The 14833-nt window shown below is 29.9% G+C and overlaps 1 protein-coding gene across 3 annotated transcripts in view; it reads left to right on the forward strand.

Annotated features, from left to right (window-relative positions):
• The window catches only part of Nt5b (5' nucleotidase B), a 43705-nt gene extending 29233 nt beyond the window's left edge, over window positions 1–14472 (forward strand). For 2 of the 3 annotated variants that reach the window (XM_089217075.1, XM_089217074.1), the window contains exons 6-12: window positions 1492–1585; window positions 1956–2138; window positions 2244–2418; window positions 2506–2728; window positions 3471–3708; window positions 12409–12570; window positions 14153–14472. In XM_089217075.1, coding sequence (XP_089073201.1) covers window positions 1492–1585; window positions 1956–2138; window positions 2244–2418; window positions 2506–2728; window positions 3471–3708; window positions 12409–12570; window positions 14153–14332 — 1255 coding nt within the window. In that variant the 3' untranslated portion in view covers window positions 14333–14472. The remainder of the gene's footprint in view (window positions 1–1491; window positions 1586–1955; window positions 2139–2243; window positions 2419–2505; window positions 2729–3470; window positions 3709–12408; window positions 12571–14152) is intronic. The other variant, XM_089217077.1, reaches the window with a different exon arrangement.
• The last annotated feature ends 361 nt before the right edge of the window (window positions 14473–14833 follow it).

Genomic DNA, 14833 nt, shown 5'->3' on the forward strand with positions numbered 1-14833 from the left:
TTGACAACATATGTAAAAATCACGAAAATTCGCAAATTATTTCAAACTAGAAATTCATAAAAAATTTTGTTTTTAAATCTAAGATTTGAAAATTTTTAATAATCTATAATATATCCTAGACAGATAAACCGTCTTCGCTCAGAATCGTTTTTTGTATACAATGATATAATATCATTGGATTCAAATTTAATTCCATCCATTACAGTAACCCACTTGTAACCTACTGTACAGCAGAGCGACATACACGACTTGCCCGCTTTTTTTTTTTAAACTTTGCATATTTACTAACTGTCGAATTTTTTTTTGTGGAACCTTGTATAACATTTAAAAGTTTTTCTCAAATTTTTTTAAAAATAAATTCGAAAATTACAAATACCTACAAATAGTTTAAAATATTTTGAAAATTTAATTGTGTTTAGAATTTAGAATTTATATATAATAGTGAAATAGTTATATATCCATTGTAAACAATTAAACTTCTAAGGCTCATATAATATTTAATCTAAGCTTTATTCTTAAATTCTAGAAAAAAAACTTATAAGATTGCATTAAAATGTTAAGCTCATGGTATTAAAATTGAAAATTGATAAATTCTTATCTATAAAATAACATCCACATTTTTGTGATTTCGACGAATTTCGAGACATTTAAATTTTAAAAATGATGATATAAAAAATTATACTCATATATTATATGTCCATTACATTAGCACCGCCATATTCGAAAATCCAAAAGAAATTTATACTAACGATTGTTATTTCATTTGTAATCCTAATATAAACATTTGTACACTCCCCAAAATCACCCAAAAAACCGAAAATCCGCGGTTGTGCAGTTGTGCTAATGTAACGTTACACCAGCACCCCACTTTTTGTACAATTAACTTTTGGACTCCAAAGTGGTACCAACAATTTTTATTTTAGTTATTTTTACAAATGTTTATATTAGGATTACAAATGTGTACAAATGAAATAACAATCGTTGGTATAATTTTTTTTTGTATTTTCGAATATGGTGGTGCTAATGTAACGGACCTCTCATATATTGTACTACACTTATTATAGGTGTTCGCTGTTTACTTGATACTATAATACAGTGACTTAGCTTTGAGGGGCCATTAGTGGGTTCCCTCTTTGGTATTTTTTTGGTTAGATTTTAATCACGATTGAGCTCCAGCGACGCTTTATTTGTTATATAATCTATGTTTAAATTTAACGGGATTCTATAAATGTAACTATTAGGTTGTTAATTACTTAGTAATTATTTACCAACTGAAAATTCTTATTGGGTGCAACTGTTTAAACATATATGTTATATTAATATAATAATATTACCCATCATAAGTCAGTTTGTTAAAAATATTAATCCGACCACGCCAAATTCTGGTCATTTTGTGCCTGTAAATGTATTTTAAACTAAGTAGTAATAATTTTATTATTATAATCGTCGTAATGTATATTTTTTTAAATTGTTATTGTTTTTGCTACACAGGGAAAAAACTGGAGTACGCAGTGGCGATTTGTTAATGTCGTTCAACTCTATATTCCAAGACGTGAGAAACGCAGTGGACTGGATGCACATACATGTAATATATATGCGAATATTAAAATAATACTATAATAGTATAGCACTTAACCCAAAGCATTAGTCGATTATTTCATCGCGTTTGTTTTAAAAAATATATGCATATCATTGTACATGTATTATATACAAATGTTGGTTAGGTTAAGCGATGTCCTTGGTACGTACTTCCAATACGTAAAATGATAATAAACCTAACCTTTCCCATTGTGCTATTAATAACTTTATTAGATATAAATAGGAGGTTTATGATATACTATTGCGTTTTATATTCAACGTAGGTACTATAGGATATATATTATGATTTTAGAATATTATATGGTATACCCATTAAAATTGTATTTTGGTTATTGCATTGTATATGGTTATAACAGGGCGATTTGAAAGAAAGAACTATCCAAAACTTATCAGATTACGTCAACAAGGACGCGAGACTCCCGATGTTCTTGGCTAGGATTCGGCAAAGTGGCGCCAAGGTGTTTTTGTTAACCAACAGTGATTACTGGTTTACCAACATGATCATGACGTATTTGTTCGATTACCCGCACGGTGCTTCGGTAAGTCGTTCGGTTCGTAGTAACCAATAGTCACAGTCGTTCGTCGACGATGTAAGAAAAATATTAAAATAATAGTATAACTACAATATTTTTCGCCGGTTGTAGCCTAGTGAGCCACACAGAGACTGGCAGTCATATTTCGACATAGTAGTGGTAGATGCCAGGAAACCGTTGTTTTTCAGTGAAGGCACAATCCTGCGACAAGTGGACACCAAAACTGGAGCTCTGAAAATGGGCACACACATTGGGCCTCTGCTAAAAGGCCAAGTTTATTCGGGAGGTAAATTCTATTGACACGCATTATTTATAATAATTGATGTATGATATATAAATATTTATATTGTATTGTGTCTCGTTCAACGGAAAGGCTCCTGCGACATTTTCACCAAGCTCATCGGTGCCAAGGGAAAAGACGTACTGTACGTGGGAGATCATATATTTGGGGACATTCTCAAATCAAAGAAGATACGTGGTTGGAGAACATTTTTAGTCGTCCCCGAGTTGGTCCAAGAGCTGCACGTGTGGACAGACAAATGTCAGCTGTTTGCAGAACTACAAAATTTCGATATAGCTCTTGGAAACATGTACAAGTGAGTATACTTGATACGGATCATACGTCATGCTTATAGCAGTACGCGATTTAATAATACCAATAAATACGTATAATGTCACACTTTACATTGTGTTGGGACATGGTTTCATTCATCATTAACATTTATTTTAATGAGCTTATAACTTATATTAAAAACATTTAAAAAAAATTAGGTTGGTTGATTGTTAGTGATTTAAAAGCGCATCACTAAAACTAATTGGGTAAATTGATTAATTTAAATAAATTACTATAAAAATGTTATAATAATTATAATTTATAACTAATAATAAAGTAATCCAGTAAAACGGAGGTCTGACTGATTACTGAATAGTCATTGAGTAGGGAATTTGAACAATTATTGATCCCCAGACCCCGATAAACAAATCGTGGGCATATTTTTCGATATTGTATCGATCGATCGATGATGGCTTTAAATGTTGATCATTACTTTTAAAAACAAATATTAAATAGTTTAAAAACTCTGTAAAATTATTAAAAGAATCAATTCTAAACCATTTCTTTATTAACTTCACGTGTTTTAAAAAAAATTATTTCTGCATATATTTTTTGTCAGGTTTTGCTGTGATATAAAAAAAAAAAATTATTATTCCCGGATTAGATATCTAAAATAGAAACGATTTACACAAATCGTCTTGTAATTACATAATACTATGGTATATTTGATCTGTATAACATCGCATCATAACGAGTGGATTTTTTATTTTCGTTTTTGATTACAGAAATTTAGACAGCAGTACCAACGAAAAACCTGACATTTCAAAACTAAGAATGGCGATGCGCGACGTTACTCACAAAATGGACTTATCGTACGGAATGATGGGTAGTCTCTTCCGGTCGGGGTCCAGGCAAACCTTCTTTTCGTCGCAAGTCACACGGTATGCTGACTTGTACGCAGCGACATTTTTAAATCTAATTTACTATCCATTTTCTTATATGTTCCGAGCACCGGCTATGCTGGTAAGTAAAACTTTTATATTGACACTATAAATTATAAAATAGTGCACTACATATTATTTAACATTAGATTCCTATATTTAAGCTTATGTTTCTATTTGAAATTTCATCGTATTTGCATATTTACGTACGAAATTATACCTATTATACCTATTGTATTCGAAATTTATCAATAAATATTTTTCAACGATCGTACATATAGTCAATTATCATATATCATACTAAACACTTAAAACTCGAATACACCATTCAGGTGTTCAGATGAAAAACCTTGTTAACAATATGTACAAAAACATTATTTGAACGGTAAGTTATATCAACCAAAACATATACGTTTACGTGATGTACACGAATAAACATGTTTATTTCGTGTGTGATGAACTTTACAATTACGCACGCAATATCAAATATAAATTACATATTATAATCTTGTATCATAGACTTATAATCTTAACTTATTACTTATTGAGAATTTAAATTTAAATTAATAAATACTAATCGTTTCATCCGTTGAACTACAATTATCATATTTTTATACTTTAAAAACGTGTTGTTTAATTTCTAGTTCCCAATTAATCCTTAATTAAATTCATTATTGATTAAATATAAATGTATACAAAAACACTTTCGTAATAATCAAATTAAATTATCTTGAATATAACTAAACTACTGTAAGACGTGCAGTTAGTTACTATTATTACTATAGGCATACCTTAAAATTCTATGCCATTAATATAATAATGAGTAGAGAATAATTGTTAATGGGGTTCAGAGTATTTTATAATTTAATTGACATACATATATTATGTGTAATTATGTCTTAAATACAAGTTAAAAATTAAAAAAATCTGGCGTAGTCTCTCTGCTGTTTAGTAAGTGTCGCCTCGACACTTTCGAGTATACCTCATCATTGAGTAGATAACTGTAAAAGATGTTTTAATAATTTGATTTTTTGTGTATATGATGAAAAATGGTTTTTAGCGTAGAAATTATATACTTATATTGGTAGTATTAGTAGATTATTTTTCTATTAATAATATGTGGTAGGTTACACTAAATTTGGCTGAAAAATCGAATATTATATTTTATAATAATAATTATAATATTACTATCTTAAAAAAACCAATACCGATGTACCGAACAGCGGTGTGAATAGGTTCGACAATTCGTGATATATAAATCGCTTATTAGTTATTAGTGTTATTACTATATATTTTAAAATGTCATTAAATATACTACTTAATATTATATTTATATTATTATTGCACAATGTGCAATGCACATTTTTATTAGTAGGTACTTACCTAAAAGTTACAATACATTTTCTATAAATATTGTGTAAGCTTTATAAGTACTTTCTGATCCGGGAAATATGAATGTCCTTAATTAAATGAAAACTAAACGCTATTTCACTAAGATATATTGAAGTAAAACGTGTAATCTATTTCATTTTTAAATAGTGATTTTTGTGATTCTAGACAAAAATTAATCTATTTTTCACTGCACATCAGTCATCACATATACAATGACACAATGTAGAATCTACTTATTTCAATTATGATTCGCCACAATTATAATATTATATATCGTATTGTTTGATTAATTTATTTCTATATAAATAATTACTCTGATAGACATTATATTATTGTAATATCTTAAAAATGATAAATGTATTGCAATTAATAAGTCTGTAAATTCTTACTTAATTCTATTATTTGGTCATTAATATGTTGCGTTTAGGAAGTATTATATACAACGGCTACAAAGTTTTGCCTCCTATTATGATGAAAGTGACAATATGTCCTAAATAGACATTTATATAAAATATACTAGCTGAACATGCACTTCGTAGCCGGTTAAAAAGCCTACCTTTTGAATGTCTCAAACTGTATGATAAATTTGTTACTTGTGATCATGCTTGCAGTATTTTTTTTTACACTTATAGATAGATAAAGTATACTAAGTAATAATCTTACACTGATAATCAATTTAGTTTATTATTATGTAATTTTATTCGTTTTATCGAGAAAAGTCTGACAATTCAAGTAGGTATTTAATTAAATGATATTTATTGAAATGTATTTGGATACTCAATACTTTTTGTTCTTCATTCTGGTACATACACAAATAATTCAGAAGAGTTTCTGACGCGTGAGTATACCATATACAGCTGTCCATGTGAAAAGCATGGATTTTCCAAATTCAGTCCATACAATTGTAGCGATTGTCCTTGTGCTTTGTTGATGGTCATTGCAAAGGCGAGTCGCACCGGAAACTGCAAAGTTTGAATTAAAAAGACATATCTGTTGGAACCATTGAGATGCGTACGGCAACAGTACAGCTTTGCCTCTAAACTGTACGTTTAAAATTGTAGCTTCGATATTGTTGTTCATCATATTTTTCACTGAAAGTCTGGAACATCTGTCGTTACATAGTCTTGGCGGATTGATGTTTCGTAGAAGAATGATGGGCACGCCAAATTCCAATGTTAGAATGTGCGGTGGCAGCATGTCTGACGAATCAAGTGAATTTAAGAATTCAGTTGGGTAATCGACAACTTCGTCTTGATTTATTACGGTGTCGATGGACTGGTACGTTATCGCGTCGCCTGGAATTTTGTTTAGAATGGTGTTATTGATTGTAGGTATTTACACCAATATAGCTCGTGGAATGAGCCACTGACGATTTCCGTAATTTTGTGATAGATTTGGGAAATTTTGTCAATTAATTCATTGGTTATTGCTATTATTTTACATAAATTAGTTGGGAATGTGATGCATTTTGTTAATTCATCGATAGCTTGTTTACCATTCCCTATTTCCAGTAATTGGTTTGCGAAATCAGCTGATGCATCATTTTTTAGATGTATACTCATACATTCCGTGTCGGTTTCCAATCTTGCATCTCGTTAATCAGTTGTTTCAGATGAACGGAGTCAGGTTTGACGTTCTCTGTCGGTTCCCAATCTTGCATCTCTTTGCTCGATTGACTCTGAAGCTCGTATTGCCATTTTCTTTTGTGCTTGAGACGTAGAACTACCAATCGATCTTTTTTGGGGAGGCAAACTACATAGAAATGGCGTTATTATTACAACAACAATCAAAAAATATAAAATATCAATAAAAACTTGTAATGCCATAGTCGCATATGCCATGGAAACAAATAATAACAACAAATAGCACTAATAGCAACCATCACTAATATAGAAACCATCCATAAGCAAAAATTTCCATCATAAATCTCAAAATGTCTATTTGAGCCCATCCCAGGGTTGGGGAGGTGAATTGATATATGAATCTAACCTATCCAGGAGGTCACCCAAATGCACACAAACAATTCATTCAAATCGGTCCAGCCGTTTAGGAGGAGTTCAGTGACATATACGAATACAGTAGAATTATACATATAAAGAAAATATAATATAAAAGCTTAATAAAATATCGGGTGATGCGAACCGTTATTTTATTCTTTAAAAATGTTTATTATAGTAACCAATTATTAATTTAAATTAAATAACATTTTAAATGAGATATGATAAAATATAATTTTCCATGTGCTATAACTGTAAGTAATGCTGTTTAACACTATTAAACCTTACAAATGAAGTTTAAACTTCGAAATGCAATGAAAATATAGAAAAAATGAAAAAGTTTCAAAATTTAATTTTTAATTTGTATTATACCATCAAAACTATTTCAAGCTATGTTTTACGAAACGTAAGCTAAAAAATTAATTTTACTAAAAATGCATAGCAAATTTTATTTGCTAATAAACATTTTAATTTTTTTTTTTAACATTAATTTAATGTTTTGTCTATAATAGTATTTTACTTTAATAAACTTCTTCCATTTTTGTTACTTATGTAAATTTAGATTTAGATTCTTAATACATCTCTGTCTATATTTTTGACTAATCGATTCTTCTCGATTCTGCAGTTTTATTTTTGACAATTTAATTTTCATAAACTTCAATCTACCTTTTATTTTTATCTACATACTTCATGTTATATTTCTTAATCGTCTTATTTATCGTTTGACAGGATTAACGTAGGTACCCGGTTGGCTTATTTTTAATTTTTCTGTTTTAATTTTAATTTTATTTTTATATAAAGTAAATCAGATTTCTACCAGATTTTAGTAGTATAGTACTAAACATTATTTCAAATGGCTTATGTTTCTTTGGCGTGATCATATAAGTGCATGATTTTTCATCAATTTTAACTTTTAAGAATCTCAAGCTTGTTCCATTATTTTGTTTTGGCGCCATGTTGTAAGCATGTTTCGATATCCTTGTTTACAATAAATTAAACTTTTCTAACTCGTCATAAACCATTAGAAAATCCAACTGCACTACCCTGCACATAGTGCAAAGCTCAATTATTTATTTTATTTACGAATTCCCATCATAGACTCATATTTAAAAACACAAAGTAAAACGAAAAGTGCACAAAAACATTGAAAGACTACTCTTGGCTGAAGTATGGGCATTAAGTCGGAAGTGTCGAGAAAATAAATTGTGTTAGGGACGTTAGGGTGTTTAACAATTTCTGGTCGTGTGTTATATTATTACGATTTCTCGGTAATTCGCTGCAAAAGCGATCAAATTTTGTCGAGGGATTAATAACGAACATATTATAATGAATACTATATTTATTGTAATAGTTATAATTACTTTTAATTATAATATAGCTAAAAATACATGGTTTTGTGATGTTAATATTTTTGAATTAATACAAATTATTGTTCTATGTGATTTTTAAAAGTACCTACTTCATATCAAATAGGTTATCTTTTATATTATGCATAGTTTATACATCAAATAATCGCTATTAGTTCTTTATTATTTAAAACCCGAACAAAGAAAAAAAATCTTCCGAGGTAAAAGGCCATTAGAAATAATAGCAATAGTTATATGCTTCCGTATAGACACCATATTATTATGTTTTATGTTTTAATTTGTGCTGTTCAGAACGTATTTGTATTTGTATTTTTTTTTTTATTATTATAAAGTATTACTGACATACAGGGTCATCAAAGTTATTGATAATATAATATAAAATATAAAATAATTGGTAAATTTAAATTAATTACAATATTTACAACAAATTACATCGATAAATAAATAAATAATGAAACAAGAAAAAATAATTGATTAAACTAGGAGTAGTATTTTCCACTTTTTTTTATTTATTGATATTATTGGTGTTGAGGAAGGGCATCATGAGGACGTCCACGCTTGAGACATTGGAGGCTTATCGTTGAGATTGAAGTATTTTGCGCTTTTGGCATTGTTTAGTTAGCAAGATTACGTATGCACTATGCAGGTTTTAATTGTTGAGAGTTTGAAGTCGGTATGAGATGCTTTATTTCTGATGAACTCTGGCGCGTTGAAAATTATGCGTAAAATCTTGGATTGGAAAACTTGAATCTTATTTATGTGAGTTTTGGCATACTTCCCCCAGATAGGGGCAGCATAGAGAACTAATGGTCGTAGAATTTGCATGTCTTTACATGCAAGTATAGGACAATTCCAGCTAAAGGTGATTTGACGGTTGAATAAGAGGTAAAGAATTTTAAGTCGTTGGTAGCCTTGTTGTAATTTTGAAGAAATGTGCGGGTGGTTTCAAGTTAATCTTTATCTAAGATAACTCCTAGATATTTTAAAGTTGGAGACCAGCATATGTTGTCGTCATTAAGTACTAGAGATGGAAAGATATTAGGACGATGAATTGTAAATACTACTGCTGTACTTTTTGAGGTGTTCAAGATAATTTTTCATTTTTTCACCCAGCACTTTATTTAGTATATTTTCAGTGACAATGTGGACGTCTCTGGAGTTTGAATAAACAACACTATCATCAGCGTAAAGAGAAATTTCTGTGTTAGATGTAATAGGAAAATCCACGGTATATAAATTAAAAAGCAAGGAAGAAATTTTGGATCCTTCAAGAACACCGGCTGTTATTTATGTTGTTGCTGAGCTGGTGTCATTTATGTGAACTGAAAAACAACGAGGAACGGAGGAAGGATTTAATTATAATAATATAATGAATCGGAGTATCTAAAATCGTTACAAAATAATAAATCAGCTAATTTGAATGTAAATCCACGTAGGTTGTAATGATGACCTGCCTATCTATTTATAGTGCTATGCGTTTTATTTTAGTGTTAGCCGATTAAAAATTAAAAATTACTCAAAAATTCCAGAAAGATACATTAAAATGTACCTAGTTTAAAAATAAATAATAAGTACCTCCTTATAGGTATTTTTAATGATTAATACATTAAAATAATTCAATATTATATTTTCCTGATATAACGTACATAATATAACATATTATACAAGTGTATAACCCATAATTCATGAATATGTTTAATGTATATATAGATTAATTTACCTTTAATAATTATTTTCAATTTTCCGATTGAAATTTTTTGTTATTGGTAATTAGGTATACAAATTAAAAAATGTTATATACTAATATGTACCTACTACACACATTGTTAGAAAACCTATACTGTTTTCTATAATGGACTTTCTGCAATATTTTCATTTAAAAAAATGTAATTTACATAGGTCGCATAGGTACTCACACGTGTGTTACAATAAAAATGGTAGGTACTCACCGTCACTGATTGATTAAGCTTAAAATAAAAATAACATTAATTATTTGATATTGCATCATTGCAGGTAATCAAATTATTGATATAATTATGAAGTGGATTTTATTGCTCCATTATAGAAAACAAGAAAAACAAAAATATTTATGAATATTTGAATGTATCAGAATGCTCTTAAAAAAATACGGCTGAATTGAGTATAGACAAAATTAAACAAAAACACAATTGTATTTGTTTGATAAATGATAATATTGTAATTTATAACACACATAGTAAACACGAGTTGTAAATATTATTATTAAATATTTATGAACATTTTATTAACATTATTATTATTTATTAGCTTTATAGCTTAAACAGATGGCTTATTATAATAAAATAGTCAGATAATATTATTTCAAACTAATTATCCGTAAATAAAATATTTAATTTCGTATATGATGATAACAATTGTTTATAACTATTATTAGTAGAGCTGTGACTAGTATTGCATTTGCATGTGTTTTTTGTTTGTTGTTAAATATTCCTTGTAAGATACAAATTTGATTTAGGAAATGATAAAATTAAATACAAACATTTTTTTTTTTTGTTATTAATAATAAAACAATACCCACGGTGATATAGGCTATTGAAAATCATAAATAAGTAGACTTAATTAATTGTATTGATTGAGAAATGAGAAATATTTACGATTATACAATATTGGCTAGTTGACAATTATTATGAACAATAGTAAATGTTACAAATGTGTATACATTTTAATAATTTAGATCTTGTTTTGTAGAATTCACTTTTTTAATAAATTAGGCATTATGGGGCTATGGGTGATGTGTGTCGTGGCCGAGAGATTCTGTAGATTTTCTGGACATTTCGCGTTGGTTTAGAGTTTAGTGTTTGCACGTCATTCCATCATTGCGTGTTCTGTGGAAAGAATAAGAGAGCCGCTTGATAGTGGGCATATTGGTGTGTCATTTTTACTCATTAGGTGACCATGAGTGATGTGCGGAGTCTTGTAAGGATGACTTTGAAGTCTGTGGGAAGTGACCATATGAATACGTGTTTTTTAATTTCATGCAAAAAGATTTCTAGTTTACCTGCTGCTGGCATTTGATTAGGGGTACCTACTACGTATTTGTTTCGTCGTGACTAACGAGTTGAACTACTGTTACTAATGGGTTAGAATCTAACTATATAAGCCCTATACTTTCATATAACTATGAATATACCGTTTTCTTCCATTTATTCTCCTTTAATCTCAGCTGAATATTTTAAAGCATTTTTCGAACAATTTTATGTGGTAATAATAAGTTCTTAATAATAAGTTCTGAACAGTTATTATTTATTTATTTATTATTATATTAAGTCAAATTCTTGGATGGTACAAACGAATCAATATATTTAAAAAAATTACTGTCATTGCTCTTTATAACAACACTCCAATAAATAAAAATGGTATTTGTTAATCAAATAACTCACACGTCTTTCTATTGCGTATCGTATTATAATTACAATATATGTATAATGTACGAAATACGAATAGTGATGTGTATTAAATCAAAATATATTAATCGTGCTATATATTATGTCGCATAATATGTCATAATAATAACGTCTTTAATTCTTTATATAATTAAAGATTTTTAAAAATAATTGTTTAACGAGTAGGTATTAACACAGTTCTGGAATAATAGAATATTAGGAAGGTAATAAATAAGTTAAAACGATGATATGGACATTATTGATAAAAATTTGATGATAATTTATTCATATACCCAAGTAGGTATTAAGCAAAAAGTAAAAACTATATACATTATTACGTAAAATGTCCAAAAGACATACCTAATACCTACGTTCCACAAAGTAGGGAAATATAATCGTCTATATCGTGTAAAATTTGTATTTTTTCGATCCGAATAGTTCATCGACACCCGGTTAGTAAAAAAAAACGATTTCACTAAATTGATATTATATAATATACCCATCATGCAAATATACGACAATGAACCACAACTGATTTAATTTTTTGCGTGCTGATATAAAAATTATCTTACGCTCTCAATTTGTTTTTCTGGTATGATTGCAGATGCCGCACGAGTCCACTGTGGCACATGAACACGAACAGAGACTGAGCAAAGAAGACAACGCGATGGCGTCTGCAGCGGCGGCGGCGGCGACGTTGAAGTCCGTCAGCGAAACTGTGCTAAACGCCAGTAAAAACGTCGTTGCGACTACGACTGCGGACGAGGCGAGTTCGGGATCTTTTAAGGCCTTAAGGGGGTTTACGCCTTTCCCTAACATGAGCGTAACTGTGGCATGGCTTTTTAGCCCGAATTATCACGAAAACCCTTAAAAGCTCTCCAAACATCCAAAAAACGAAACCTTTCAGTTCTGCCGGGTCGCTATAAATTGTATCTCATTAAAAAAAATCTGGGTGAATTTTAGTCCGGCTATCTTTGGTTCATATCTACTTAAATTGAGGCCTGGATATATTTTGTATATTCATAGATTTCGGACAACATTTTTTTACGTCCAGGGATATTTTTGAAAAATCAACATATTCCTTCCATATTTTAAACTTTGGGCTAACCTAACCTAATATTGAATTAATATATTTATGGTTAAAAAATATTGATCTTGCTGTCTATGCATTTATAGAGATTTGTGGTTGCTTGGGTGGAGGGGATTTGGCCCTATTTCTGCCACCAAAGAAACTATTGAACTTTTTTCAAGGGCTCCATTTCTTACTTTATAAAGAAAGATTAGTACACCCCTCCTAAAATGCAATCAAATCTTCCTCTTTGTGTTAATGTTGATTGCAATTAAAAAATGTTCTGTTAGAAGGTGGACAAGTAGAGTACCTACCGCTCTGCTGTACAGTAGTTGTCGATCATATCGTTGTAATGGACGTGTTTTATTTGAATTATATGATAAATAATTGCACACAAAAAATGATTCTGAGCGGAGACATATAATGTCATCCTAGGAAACTTGTATAAATAATCAAATTCAATAATTAAAAAAAAAAAAAATAATAATAATAATAACAATTGAAAATTCTTTGTGGATATAAGAATAGTGTAACTTTCCAGTAATTTTTTTTTTTCATATAAGTAGAATAACTTGTTGGGAATCCTCTATTTAAAATGTCTAATGTTAGTTATGAAAAGAAAAACTTTATGTATTTCTGACTGAAATATAATTTACAAAATTAGGAAAAATGTTCATGCTCATAAACAACTCAAAATTTATCATAATAGTTTGAAAATGTTATCCAACATGAAAATGCCAATAGCCAGCTTCACCCACCACGCATTAGATGTTTCACATAAAAAAAAAATACATCTTTGTAAATACAATACGTTCATTCGCTACGCTCAGAATCTAAAATTAGAGTTAGTAGGCAATCAAATAACTAGTCAACATATTTTGTAAACAATATGTATGATGATGATTCTTGATAGTCTAAACGAATAATTTTTTTGTTTGCCGTTCTTTTATCTTTTTTGTTTTGCGTATAATTCATGAATTTTTTCTCACTATTTTTCTATTTTTTGTTCCCTATGACTTTTCCAACAGCCAATGTATCAGTGTATCACACTGTGCGTGTTTTTTAGATATCTCGAGAGTCAGGACGCAGTTTATGTATGTTCAAAAATACTCGTGCCGTAATTTACGCTGTACCTATATGTGTGATTTTTTAGGGGGGCAAAATGTTTTATTTTGTTGGGGTCGAATAGCAGGGCGCCACTCCACTCCTCGTGTTGGTACATGCCCTTCCCTCCCGCTTCACACGTTGGTGTGATTATTATTATTGTTTTTTATTGAAGATTCGTGTTTTCCCGATCACAGACTCAGATGCTGCAGGGCACAACCACGTTCAGCACCCAAGTGCCGTCGTCAGTGACGCACACACACGACGAAGACTGTTCGGACGAAGAAGAAGTGCTCGAGACCAAAAAATAACCGACCAAGACAACGATAACAATAACTATTACATTATTTCATAAACTTTATTATTTTATTTGTAAATTTTTTTTCTCCCCAACCGCGATTCCACCAACACACCATAATACCTATATATGATTTACAAACATTATTTATAATATTTCTATATGTACACAATTATATTGGTTCTATATTTCGTTAATGTTATTATTATTTTTTTTACGATCACACGCCGCACACATTTTTCACCTAATAATAATTTACATGATATGAGTAGGTACCTACCAACGCACATTATTATTATGATCTTAACGTCGTCGTGCCGACTGTGCAGATGAAAACGGTTTTTCGTTAGCTGATGCTGCCTTGCGTCGTCCAAGTTCAGTATTGCCGGCATGGTAAAAATACATTATTTGTCACGTGACTGCGAACCACTTTTATGCGAACAATTGCACAAGATTTGCCAATATTATTATGCCGATGGAAATTTTTTTTTAATGCGTGGCGTTGGAAAACCGTTTTTTGAGCGGTAGGTCGTCGTCGTTTATCAATTATTACCTATT

The sequence above is a fragment of the Diuraphis noxia genome, unplaced genomic scaffold (assembly GCF_037042655.1).
Source record: "Diuraphis noxia isolate RWA-SAM2 unplaced genomic scaffold, SU_Dnox_SAM2 contig0001, whole genome shotgun sequence".
Lineage (NCBI taxonomy): Eukaryota > Metazoa > Arthropoda > Insecta > Hemiptera > Aphididae > Diuraphis > Diuraphis noxia.